The sequence below is a fragment of the Phaseolus vulgaris genome, chromosome 8 (genome assembly GCF_000499845.2).
Source record: "Phaseolus vulgaris cultivar G19833 chromosome 8, P. vulgaris v2.0, whole genome shotgun sequence".
Taxonomy (NCBI): domain Eukaryota; kingdom Viridiplantae; phylum Streptophyta; class Magnoliopsida; order Fabales; family Fabaceae; genus Phaseolus; species Phaseolus vulgaris.
The window spans coordinates 16,900,414-16,913,092 of record NC_023752.2 but is presented as its reverse complement, the minus strand read 5'-3'; the positions used below and the strand labels follow the sequence as shown (position 1 = coordinate 16,913,092).

The 12,679-nt window shown below is 34.0% G+C and overlaps 1 protein-coding gene and 1 pseudogene across 2 annotated transcripts; one reads left to right on the top strand and one right to left on the bottom strand.

Moving 5' to 3' along the window:
* The first annotated feature begins 778 nt into the window (after window positions 1-778).
* On the top strand, window positions 779-6,804 carry LOC137826004 (uncharacterized). 2 transcript variants are annotated; one of them, XM_068631842.1, is made up of 9 exons: window positions 779-960; window positions 1,102-1,226; window positions 4,461-4,541; window positions 4,816-4,904; window positions 4,986-5,060; window positions 5,234-5,334; window positions 5,425-5,568; window positions 5,749-5,811; window positions 6,030-6,804. In XM_068631842.1, the coding sequence occupies exons 2-9, from the start codon at window positions 1,104-1,106 to the stop codon at window positions 6,494-6,496; spliced, it is 1,143 nt and encodes a 380-aa protein (XP_068487943.1). In that variant the 5' UTR covers window positions 779-960; window positions 1,102-1,103; the 3' UTR covers window positions 6,497-6,804. The 2 variants fall into 2 exon arrangements, with proteins under 2 accessions (XP_068487943.1, XP_068487942.1); XM_068631841.1 differs by lacking the exon at window positions 779-960 and having other exon boundaries at window positions 974-1,226.
* A 215-nt stretch (window positions 6,805-7,019) lies between these two features.
* Window positions 7,020-7,732, bottom strand: LOC137824663 (3-deoxy-manno-octulosonate cytidylyltransferase, mitochondrial-like; annotated as a pseudogene).
* Between the last annotated feature and the right edge of the window lie 4,947 nt (window positions 7,733-12,679).

The following is a 12,679-nucleotide window of genomic DNA, read 5'->3' as shown; positions in this document are numbered from 1 at the left end:
CTATTTTTTATTTAATAAATTTTTGTCCTTTGAATTTAACTTTTATATATATATATATATATATATATATATAAATGAAAAATGTTAGCATATCATGCTTTCTAAACACATTTCTTCTAAGTTATCTGTATTGACATTTAAAATTATTAAAAATTAAAAAGAAATCATAATAGAGAATAATTAGATAAGAAATAAGATTCATCAAGTCAATAATAGATAGTTGAAAATATTGAGTTAGAGAGATTATAGTATACCTTTTTTTCTGTTTTATTATTTCAATATATTACTTAAATTAATGGCGTTAATAACATTTTTAAATGATTATATCCTCTTAGTTAAAATTACAAGTTGAAATTAGAAAACTATATGTGCAATTAATTAAATAAAAAAGTGGGATTCACATAAAATTAAAGGAGGGGCAAAATTTTCACAAGTGTTTTTTACGTTCAAGAAAATTCTGGAAAAAATATGTTAAAATAGGGATACTCAAATTGAACCAAACCATTTTATTAGAGAAACCTAACAACAAAAAATGTTTTCTTTAGATTTTGGCTCTTATTGTGAAAATTGAGTCAAATTACGTAAGTGGTTAATTAATGTTTTTTAATTTTTATATATATCTCATCATCCTAAGTTAAGTCAATTTTTATATTTAATTGAATTGGATTATTAGTTTCTCTTTAATTGAAAAATATATTATATGCATAAATAATAATAAAAAAAACTATGTGCTTAACAAGGAAAGCACATGTACCACGCTTGCGAAACAACCTATCCCGTTACCCGTTTTTGCAAAAGGAAAGAAAAGGTTCTTTATCCGAGAACAAAAAAAGAAGGTCCGAAGAAAATCAATCGCAGCCGTGCGTGGAATGCACGGGGGAGGATGAGAGAGGAGTATAAGATAGGCGCGTGCACCTGCAGAATAGAGTGAACAAACCTGAGCATAATACGGAGCCTGAGGTTTAAGAAAACACTTTACCCTTTTATTCTATTCTATTTTCTTTTCTCTTCTTCTTCCCTAGGGTTTTAACGCTAGGGTTTCAGTCTCAGTGTTTCACGTTCTATTCATCTTTTATTCTGTTTCTCTCTCTCTTGGCATAGCCATGGATAGGTATCAGAAGGTGGAGAAGCCGAAGCCAGAGTCTCCTATCAACGAGAATGAGATCCGAATCACGACTCAGGGTGCTATTCGCAACTACATCACCTATGCCTCTTCGCTTCTTCAGGTCCTTTGATGTTCACTTACCGTTTCGTGAATGCGTCGATGATTCCGCAGAATGAGAAACCCTTGCATTTTCTGCTGATTGGGGTTTTCTTCCAGGGTTGCATTTTCGGGCTTTGGGATTCGGTTTTGGTCATTGTTTTTTTGGTTATTTGCTGAATGCTGGTGTGTGGTGGTTTTGATTGATGAGGTTTGGTTTGTGATTGGTGGCATTTTGTGTTTGCGTTTGTTTTCGTTTGGCCTTTGGTTATGGAAACCTTTATTTGCGATAGAATGCATTTACTGTGGATTGAGTATTGAGATATTCTCAGTTTCTGGATTGTTCTGTTTGTTGGCTATATGCTTTGATGGTGTTTTTGTTTTGTTTCACTATTTGGGGTTTATGTTTTGATGATCGATGATCGATGTGTCTTGTTTTATTATGATGTAACAAACATGGTGCTTAATGTTGTAATTATGGAATGGGGTGATGTACTATGCATGTGTTATGCCTTTTGTTCCAGGACTGATTTAAATTGGCTTTGATTGGTGGTTATTCCATGCAATAGGAAAAGTCAAGGTTTGAAGTTACAACACTATGATTTTGAAGGTTATGGTGGACACTGCCTCTTCATTCTCATAATCCTCGTCATTCTGTTCAATACATTGTCTTTAACCTACTGTATATTTGCTTATATACATATATTGCATGGATGAGGTCAATAGATATTCCATCAAACTTGAATTTAATAACTGGGACATGAGCATTTGGAATTGGTTGCAATTTAGAGACCTCCTCCATGTTAGCTAGGATATCATGCAATGCGTAGAAAAAATCCTCATGTTAATGAAAACATGAAAAGTCAGTTACAAAAACATAATATTTTGATGGACCACACCAACAAAAATATTTGCATTCCCAACTTCCCTCCCGATTCACCTAGGAAGGTCTAATGCATATTGTGTCCAAGTCAGCACCAGTACCATGAACCTGCATCATTAAACTCGATGAAAATGGGCTAAACTAATCCCCACAGATAAATAAAAGATGCAACACAGTTATGAAATTCAAATTTGATGGAATATCAATTGACCTCATCCATGCAATATATTGGACAAAATAGAGGATTATGAGAATATACAGTAGATAAAGACAATATATTGAACAAAATAGAGGATTATGAGAATGAAGAGGAGAATGACAATGTCCACCATAACCTTCAAAATCATAGTGTTGTGGCTTCAATTTGAAAACTTTGGGGAAGCACACTAAAAAGCTGTGCTACGGATATGTACTAGGTTTTTGTAGATTACCCTAGCTTTTCAAACTATTGAAGCATGCTAAAACGTGTCACCAATTACATGCAAATTTAATAGCACCATTGCAGCTCTTTGTGGCTGGTGGCCGCCATGGATTTTCAGTCTGGAAGCATTTAGAGGTTTTGTTCGTCACACTAATTGTATCCTTTTAGAGCTGTTTGCGATGCTATTGCATCCTTTCTGAACCCATATTTTTCTCCCACTGACCTTACTCTATTATTTTTTTAGTTTCCCCAGCATATATGGCACCAGAAAACCCGAGGCCTTGAGTTGTTCATTTTCCTCCCCTATTAACATTTAAAGCCAACTGCATCAAATTTCATCCATCTTCAAGAACTCCTGCTAACTGATCACCTTGCTATTTATGGCTAATCCCTTCATTTATCTGGTCTCTACAACACCATTGATTGCTACCCCTGCTACTTAAAATTGACCAAGCTCTGTGCAGTCCACTAGTTACCCTCTGTTCCTTTACTCAACCCTCACTTCTATTACGTTTTTCTAAGATTTCAATTATGTGTTATTTACACGCACACATAAATATATACATATTTATATACACATACATATATCCACATATATGTATACAAACATACTGAGAATTTAAACGAGTATGGTATAAATGAAGTATGTTGTGTTTGTTAATTAGAAAGTTATGTTATAGAAATATAAGGACTTGAAATAGTTAGGAAATCATATTGTCAATCGTTATTGCACTTGATGAGATTGGCTACATATATCAAACAATGCCTTGAGCTCTGCCACGAAATACACAAGATCAAATTAGTATGCTCTTTTGTATTGTTAATGACCATTTTAACCATGTTATCTTCCATTTATTTATTTTTTGCTCTGGTGCCTTTGTTGGTTCTCTATCATTACAACACTTTCTATTATGAGCTGGTATCATCTTCTCATTATAGGTGTTTATTCTACATTCTTCTGATTGAATTCTTTCCCAATGTTATGTTATCTTTATTTTTCTTGCTCACTCAACAGTTTCACTTATAACAAGAACCATAGTAATTGGTAATTTACAATTCCAATCCCAAATTCAATTAGAAATCTTTTATAAATTGTAATCATGATGGTTCTGTGCATGTTATGGTGGGTAGATTCCACAGTGCTTTAAATTGTTTCATCAATTCCAACCCACACTGTGCCACAACTGACAACATTTAGTTTGCAATAAAAAGAATCTGTCTGCTGTGTTATTTTCAAATCCTCTTAAAAATGAGATCATCCAACTCTTTTGTTGACATTGCATTGTTTAATATTGTTTTATATTTAACATAATGCAAATTTTGCTTGAGATTCATGCATGTTGCTTTATTTTATGATTTATGAATGCATGTTTTGACATACGCCAAACTTGTTTAAACCTGTTTTGCTATATATTTGGTCCAGTGTAATGTGTTGTTATTGGTGCTATTGTGAATTAATGGCTTTTGTTCACTTTATCTCTAGATACTAATATATGTACTTTAATTTATAATTTATATATCCTTTTGTTAACCTGTTATATAAGTTTCATTTCTCCATTCAGGGAACATTTCTAGTTAGTTAATCACTCACATTTATGTTCAAGATATTAGTTTGATTGTGAGAACGTTTTGCTTAGTTAGATTGTGAGAATATATTGATTCAAGCTTCTCTCACCTTTTAAATGGAAAAAAATTTATAGTTTTGGTTGACTTGTTGAAGCTTGTGATTGGCCTGGTTAGTTAAAAAAATTGTCATGGTTCTTGTAGTAAATGTAATCTGTCTGAGTTATTTTTAACTATTTTTGTTAACTATGTATAAGTCATGAATAACTAAAACTATTTACACTAATATATGTGCATCTCCCCATCTTTTATTATCATGATTTACATGCTTCATCAAGTCATTGGTCCTTTTATGCTTTCTTATGCTTTCTTTTCTGTTGTAATTTATCCAGGAAAAGCATGCAAAAGAGATTGTATTAAAGGCAATGGGACAAGCAATCAGCAAGACAGTTGCCATTGCCGAGATTTTAAAGGTTATATTTCCTTGAAAGATGTTCTTGTTGTGCCTCTTGAATATACTTTCAAATGCATGCAAATGACTGTCTGGCTTATGTTTTTAGTAAGAGTTGAACATGCAAAAATTGCAAATATCCCTAAGATAATTGGTAGTAAAAACGAGAAGGTTACCTGACATATAAATCTATGATAACTGGTTGCTTTAAAGTTAATATAATATAATATAGAGAATGAGCTAAATTAAAATTCAGTTTGTTTTTTTCATTGTTGGCTATCTGTCATCTTAAACAGAAGAGAATTCCCAGGCTGCACCAAGATACTGGCATCAGCTCAGTTAGTATAACCGATGTGTGGGAACCCATTGAAGAGGGTCTTGTACCGTAAGTGTTATATGAAGTTTTAATCTGCACACAATCTTTGTATATTTGGTGGCTAAGATTGAACATCAACATTTAATGCAGTGTGGAAATGACTCGACATGTATCTATGATCTCAATCACCTTATCAGCTAGAGAATTAAACAAAAATTCTCCTGGGTGAGTTTTTAACAAAATTGGTATCCTATTTTCAATCTTTTTATTCAGTTGATTTATTGCCTTTGAAAATGGCCTTTAAAGATAATTTTCAAGCCTATATTTGGAATCCTTTTCTGGCTGTTTGATCTGAAAAATCTGGGGCTGTTGTCTATACGATTGGGATTTGTTTACAGTTATCAATCTCCAAGTAACGTGGAACAACCAAAGCCACACTCCAATTATCAGCAGCAACCTATAAAACCAGCACGTGTTCCATATAATGCTGGAAATGAAGGTGATCTGCATATAGCTACTACAATAATTAATGGTGAAAATGTTAAATACAATAATTTCTAACTTTCAGCACATCTAATATCTTAATTAGACTCATATGGAAGAGGACGAGGTCGGGGTCGGGGTAGAGGAAGAGGAAGGAATTGGGGAAGGGGTGGTTATGGCTATCAAGGTGGTTATGGAAATTATCAAGGTGGATATGGATACTACCAGGGGGGTTATGCAAATTATCAAGGTATTATCCATTCTGTTCACTGAGTTGTAATGCTTTGGTGGTTCATATTATTTTTGGAAGTTTATATACTTTTCTTTTTGATTAAGCATTTCATTTACTTTAATTGTTCATCTTATTTTTGGAATGTTTATATACTTTTCTTTTTTATTAGACTTTTTATTTGTGCTTTGTCCTTTACAGATAATGGGGGGTATTCAAATAGGGGACGAGGTGGTGGGCGAGGTAGAGGTTGGGGTTATCGTGGTAAGTTTATTTGATACTTATTCTCTTCATTTTTTGTGATGATGAGATTTTCTATCTTTGGTGGTGTAAAGAGCTAATGTGGGTTTATTTTCTTCTCGTCTATGGAAAAGCGTTTTGTCTACTCTTTATCTGGTCTTGTGTCAGTGTCTGAAGTATGTGTCTTGGAAGATGCTTGTCCAGGTTTAATCTTATCCTTAAACTGTCGCATTTTGCAACAGGTACGGGTTATGATGGTGGCAGGGGTGGAGGTGCTGGGTATGAAGGTGGGAGGGGTGGTGGTGGTTATGAAGGTGGGAGGGGTGGCAGTGGTTATGAAGGTGGGAGGGGTGGTGGTGGTGGTTATGAAGGTGGGAGGGGTGGTGGTGGTGGTTATGAAGGTGGGAGGGGTGGTGGTGGTTATGAAGGTGGTAGGGGTAGTGGTGGTTATGAAGGTGGTAGGGGTGGTGGTGGTTATGAGGGTGGGAGGGGTGGTGGTTATGAGGGTGGCAGGGGTGGTGGGTATGAGGGTGGCAGGGGTGGTGGTTATGAGGGTGGCAGGGGTGGTGGGTATGAAGGTGGCAGGGGTGGTGGGTATGAAGGTGGCAGAGGTGGTGGGTATGAAAGAGGCAGAGGTGGAGGAAGGGGTTATGGACGTGGCAGGGGCCGAATGGGTGGACGTACAAGGGGTGGTGCAAACCAGGCATGATTGCGAAGGGTGCTCTAGTCATTCTTGGTAAATGCTTGCCTTGACAGTGGGGTTAATGTTTTAAGAATACTGTGTTGATAGTGTGATGTGGCTCATGATCCAGCATTATTAGGCAGTATTTTATGTTTCTTTTGTCATGAAATTGAAGTGGGCAAGGTTTTGTTCATGTTTAGATTTAGTTGCAAAGCATCTTGGTTATGATTGCTGTAATTCATTTCAACTTTTATGGTTGCCAATACCATATTTTTATCTGTATCTGGTTTATATATGGCTTTTATTTTAATCAAAAGTAGCTTTTTCTTTGATAAGCTTGCGGGGTTCAAATAAATCCAAGTATATGCCTATTTTTTACGTTGACAACAGACTTCATGTATGCTGGAGATTGTAAATTGTGAATTCCATCTGCAAAAGGAGTTTAAGATTCATAGTGCATGAAAGTGATTCATAGTGCTCATAAATGTGTATAATATTTGATAATAATAAAAATAGCCATGTGAAGAAAGACGAGGCTAAAATTCCTCCTTTAATTGCAAAGATTTGCATTATAGCTCTGAATCCCAAATGAAGCAAATACGGGATTAATCCCTGACTTGCTGAATGGGACTAATCCTCGTGATTGCATAACCACCATTATCTACCGCACATTTCACTCTATTTGGGTCATCAGCATCTTCAGGCTTTAAAGATTTTACTGCATTGCTGAACACTGCATCTGGAGCTCCCCGCAAAGGTTTCAGAACACCGTCAATTTTCTCAGGTTCAATAAGTTGGTTCATCACCCTCAATTTTTGACAACAATACCATAATTTTCCCCAGGCTTCTCTTTGGCTTCATTGCAGCGCTCAGTACCATTTCTGCAAGATTCTGATTTCATAGTAACATCATCTCCAAATTCTTGACAGTTGTGAGCAATGTTTTCATCGGCTGCCACAACCTGATCCGAGGTTGCCGCCAGCTTTACCCTCTCCCTTGTTCTGTGTGATGGGCTTGCCAAGGATTTGAACGAGAGGCTTTCCCAAACACCGAGAAGAGGCATATCGGTCGGGTATAATGCCCAGAACCCAAACCCACCTCCGAAAGTTGTTAAATCACGTCAAGTAAGCGCATGTACCCACCCGCCGCTGCAATCACCACTGCTGCCACAATTCCATGGACAATCCACGCCTTTGCGCTGGTTGAAGAATCAGACGACGCCGTAGAAGACGATGACGACGGTGAGGGACAAATTCCCATGATCCAAACAAATAGAAGAATTTGGAAATTTAGTGACTGAGACTGTCTTGAACTAAGATACGGCATAAAAACTACATGCAGATCAATCATTAGCACATGACAGGTAGAAAAGGACTTTTTTTGGCACAAGTCCATTTTCTAAAGATAAAAAATAGGTTAAATAGTTTTCCCCCCTCTATTTGTTATTTTTTTCCAATTTAGTTTGATTATTTATAAAAAAAGTCTCAACTTCGTTCAATTTAATATAAAAGGAGTCAATGCAATTTTTTAAGTTCATTATATTAGTTAACGAAGAACAATCATGATTTTAATTTGATAATTATCTTTTAAGCTGGACATTGTTTTCTCAGTGAAAATTAGTTGACTGCATGCATTTTGGATCGATGGTTTGTTGGTGAAATTTGAAGATGTGACTTTTGAAGAATACATTGGTAGTGGTTGCTTCTCATTTGAGTCGCTATGGATTGGTGGATTGGTGGAGTTCGTTGGTTTTGCATTTACTTAAGGTCAATGATATTCACTATTATTTGATTAATGTTGTTGTGTTTAATTATTGACAAAGAGATTAAAATATTGTATAAATAGGATTTTGGTTGTGCACTTTGTGATTTGATTAGGGTTTTTTCCCACCACATGCAAATGCTTTTTGTCATTGATCCACTATTTACTTGTGAGTGTATGTGCCAATTTTGTTTATAATATTTCTAGTTTACTTGTGCATTCTCTTATTTGAGAGGGTTATATATTTATTATTTGTCAAAGCTGTAATTGTGACCATGAGAAAGTTTGTACATATAAAGAAAATGAAATATGTTGACAAAACATCTACATAGTCTTATGAACTCAATATATGGAATTATTTTGAGATATTAGAAATTTTTAAAGAAATGAGATATGTTTTAATGATGAAATTATGGTGTTCAACTAATGGGTATGTGTTGCAAGATAAGTTGTAGCAGATGATTCATGACAAAGTTGCAATAAATATGTTAAATATTGTAAAGAAAAATGGTTAAATAATTTATTTGTTGTGCATATGGTTTCCAATTTTATAGAATATGTGACTTTTTGAATTTAAAATTTGGAATATAAAGTTCAACTCTGAATTCTATAATTTGGAAGTCATTTCTAAATCTAAAAAATTATTTCTGAATTGTAGAATTCATAAGCCAACTTTGCATTTCAAATTGTAGAATTTAAAAGTTATTTTTAAATCTAGAAAATGACTTCTGAATACTAGAATTCAGAATACAACAATCTTCTGAATTTTACACTTTGGAAGTCACTTTTGAATCCAAAAAATGACTTTCAAATTATAAAATTGAAAATATAAATTTAGAAGATTATTTTTGGAATTATAATAATTATGGAAGAAACTATAGAGGTGCAAAAAGAAATTTCTTTTATACATGATTCAAACCCAAGTGGGATAAAAAAGAGGAAACCAACCCAATATGTCCATAACAACAAAACTCAAAATCCTCCCTCAAGCTAAATTGTGGATAGAAAAAATTCCAAGCTTGAAAATAATCGTAACAAAAACTTCTCATTCTGATGCTTTCGTGAAAAGATTTGTGGATTGTTTTGATGTTGATATGCTTTGTGTGTTCACGAAAACTATTGTTCTATGCGATGTTCCTAGCAGTGCCAACTTGGAGATCGTTTAACAAATATGTAAGCCATTGTATCTCACATGAAGTGGAAATAAGAGTGTGATACTCTACTCTAAGGAGGATTTGGAGATGATTCTTTGTTTTGTTATTTTCCAAGAAAGTAAGGATTCTCCTAAATATATGCAAAAATCAGTTGTAGAGTGACAAGTTATAGAGCATGAAGCCCAATCCGAATCACTGAAAGTTTTTAAATGTAGGATGGATGATTTAGATAATATACTTTAGACAGGAGATGCTTTAATGTATCTAGAATACGTTGTATGGTTTGGTGATGATGTGTAGATGGTCTTTGGACAAATTGGACAATAAAGTAAATGTCTAGTTGCGTGTTGACAAGATATAATAGTCGTTTTATGGTTCTTCGATACATTGAAGCATTATGCACGTTGTCGTTTTGATAAAAAAATTTATCATTCTTCTTCTACATGGGAATGGTAGTAGATTTGACACCAAGCATACCAATATCCTTTATGATATCAAGAGTGTAGTTTCTTTTACATATATGTATTCTGTCTTGCGAACGAGCAATTTGCAATCCTAAGAAGAACTTCAATTTTCCTAGATCTTTAATCTTAAAAGTTGTATTTAATGAATTATTGACAATAGTAATGTCATCTATGTTATTTCTAGCAAGCACAATATCGTCTATATATAAGAGGAGAGTTATGACCGAAGTTTCAGTTTTTCTAATGAACAAGGAATGGTCAACATTAAACTACCGGGAAAAAGTAATGGTAAACAAATATGATGCTAATTTTTCATACCATTGTCGACTTGCATGTTTCAATCCATACAGAGACTTAACTAAGTGGCAAATCTGAGTGGCTTTCTTTTTCTTGATGCTAGGAGGTACTTCCACATACACTTCTCCTCACCCAACTCTCCAACGTCCAATTGCTCTATAAACCAATCTTTGATTGCTAGCGAGAAGAACACTATATTAGTTAGTTTCGTGACTAGAGAGTAAGTGTTAGTGAAATCAATACCCTTGCATTGTGGATATCCTTTCATGACCAACTGAGCTTTGTATCTTTCTATATTTCCATCTGCCTTTCAATTGATTTTATACACCCATTTGCATCCAATGGGTTTCTTTCCAGTAAAGAGATCTACAATATTTCACGTATTGTTTCTTTCAAGAGCTTTGATTTCATTGTCCATGGCCTTTTATCTATTCTGATGATTGTGTGGCTTCTTCATACGTTCTCGGTTCAGTTTGTGAAGACAAAGAAATAATATAATTAAGATGTGTATAAGATAACTTTGTGTATGACATAACTGAATTAAGTGGATAACGAACCTTGTCATTGTTGTTGATGTTCTTTCTTTATGAAGACATTATTGGTTGATGATGATAATCTTCAAGATAAGAAGGAGTATTACGTATCCTTGTGAATTTGAAATTTCTATCAGAGTCTTCTCTAGAGGGTTTATTATCATTGAAAGCGGTTATGTCATTTCTAGCATGCGTATAGTCGAGGATATGTTAAAGGAAACCTTGATCATATTTGTCTTCATTCTGAACTTTGTTATTGATAATTTGACAGAAGAAGCATTCATGAAAGATAACATTTCTTGAGAGAAAAAAAAACTATGGTATTGATATCAATAACAATATAACCTTTGATTCCGCTTTTGAAACCAAGAAAAAGGCATTTCCTAGATCTAGGGTCAAGCTTATTCCTATTATTTTCTAATGTATAAGCAAAACACAAGCACTCAAAGATACAAAGATTATTGAAATTAGTCATAGAATTATGTAACATTTCATATGGACTTTTATTTTGAATAACAGGGGAAGGTAATATGTTTTATAAGATATACTACATGAGCAATGATGTTGTTCCTAAAAACCTTAGGCAATTTGATTGAAACATGAGACTTCTCATGATGTTAAGAATGTGTTGGTGTTTTCTCTCCACCATCGAGTTTTGTTGTGGAGTCTCAACATAAATAGTATGATACATGATATCATATTTATAATAGAATTCTTTCCATCAAAACTCTTGACCATTGTCTATTTTAATTGTTTTGATATTCTTACTAAATTGATTTTGAACGACAGTGACAAAACTAATTAGCAGGTTTCTGGTTTTAGATTTATTCTTCATAAGATATGTCCATGTATACCTAGTGTAATCGTCTACCATAGTGAGAACAAACTTATGACCATGCATAGAGGGAATGCTAAACGGAAGATATCTATGTGAATTATATCAAAGGCATTCTCAGAAACACTATTACTTAAAGGAAAAGGAAGCTTATGTTGTTTGACCAAGTAATAAGGAATATAAACATTTTTTTATCAAAGTGTATATAAGTGTAATTCTTACTCAAACACTCAAGAAATTTGTGTGATGGATGACCAACTCTGCAATGCCACAAGATCTTTTGCATGTTTAAAAAGTTTTTCAGATTGTATGGAAAGAATGACATTTGTTCTTGCAATATAATTAATATGATATAAGCCACACTGTACTTTAGCTCATCCAATCATCCTCCATAAATTCATTTTTTGTATTTCACAAGCATCATGGGAAAAATATAAGTTTGTATTTCAAAGATGAAACAAGATGATGCATAAAGAGGATGTTTAGAGTAAAGTCTGCTATATATAAAACATTATGTATCACAAAATCCTTTGACAAGTATACAATCCCAACTTGATTGGCTCTGACATAGGTGTTGTTAGGCAACTTAATTCTCATAGGTTTAATCTTATGATAAGTCAGGAAAAAAAGAGATATTACAAGATACATGGTCAGTAGCACCAGTATTTAGAACCCAAAAGATTGTAAACATATTATCTTTCTCAAGAGTTTGAATAGAAGATTCACCATTCGTTTTCTCTTTATCATTGGGAAATTACAAAATGTCAACGATTTTTTGTAGTTGTGCAATGCTCAAAGTGTTCATTATTGTACTTATCTTGTGGATATTCCTTATTTGCAACATGTTCCTCCATATTTTCCATAGCATTAACAACATGATTGCTTTTCTGCTTCATCCATGGGGGAAAATCATGCTTGAAATATCACTCGTCTGTTGTAAGATTCTTTTTATTACAATATGAACAATTTTTCCCAAAGTTATCTCCTATTCCTCTTTTATTATTTTTCCATTCCATATTGCTATTGTTTTTGTTGTTGAATCTTTGTGCTTGCTGACTAGCATTGTTGAATGAGCCTTTGGTTTTCATTCACATTGGTTCTTGAAACTGTCTATCTTGCCTTTCTTGTTGCAAAACTCAAAGAAAGAATGTGGTTTATGTTAGGCA

What these genes read in the sequence shown, in the direction of transcription:
- LOC137826004 (XM_068631842.1), top strand. Translation starts at nt 1,104, where the DNA reads ATGGATAGGTATCAGAAGGTGGAGAAGCCGAAGCCAGAGTCTCCTATC. An exon ending in TTAAACAAAAATTCTCCTGG is followed by an intron (nt 5,061 to 5,233) that starts GTGAGTTTTTAA and finishes ATTTGTTTACAG; the next exon opens with TTATCAATCTCCAAGTAACG. An exon ending in TAGAGGTTGGGGTTATCGTG is followed by an intron (nt 5,812 to 6,029) that starts GTAAGTTTATTT and finishes ATTTTGCAACAG; the next exon opens with GTACGGGTTATGATGGTGGC.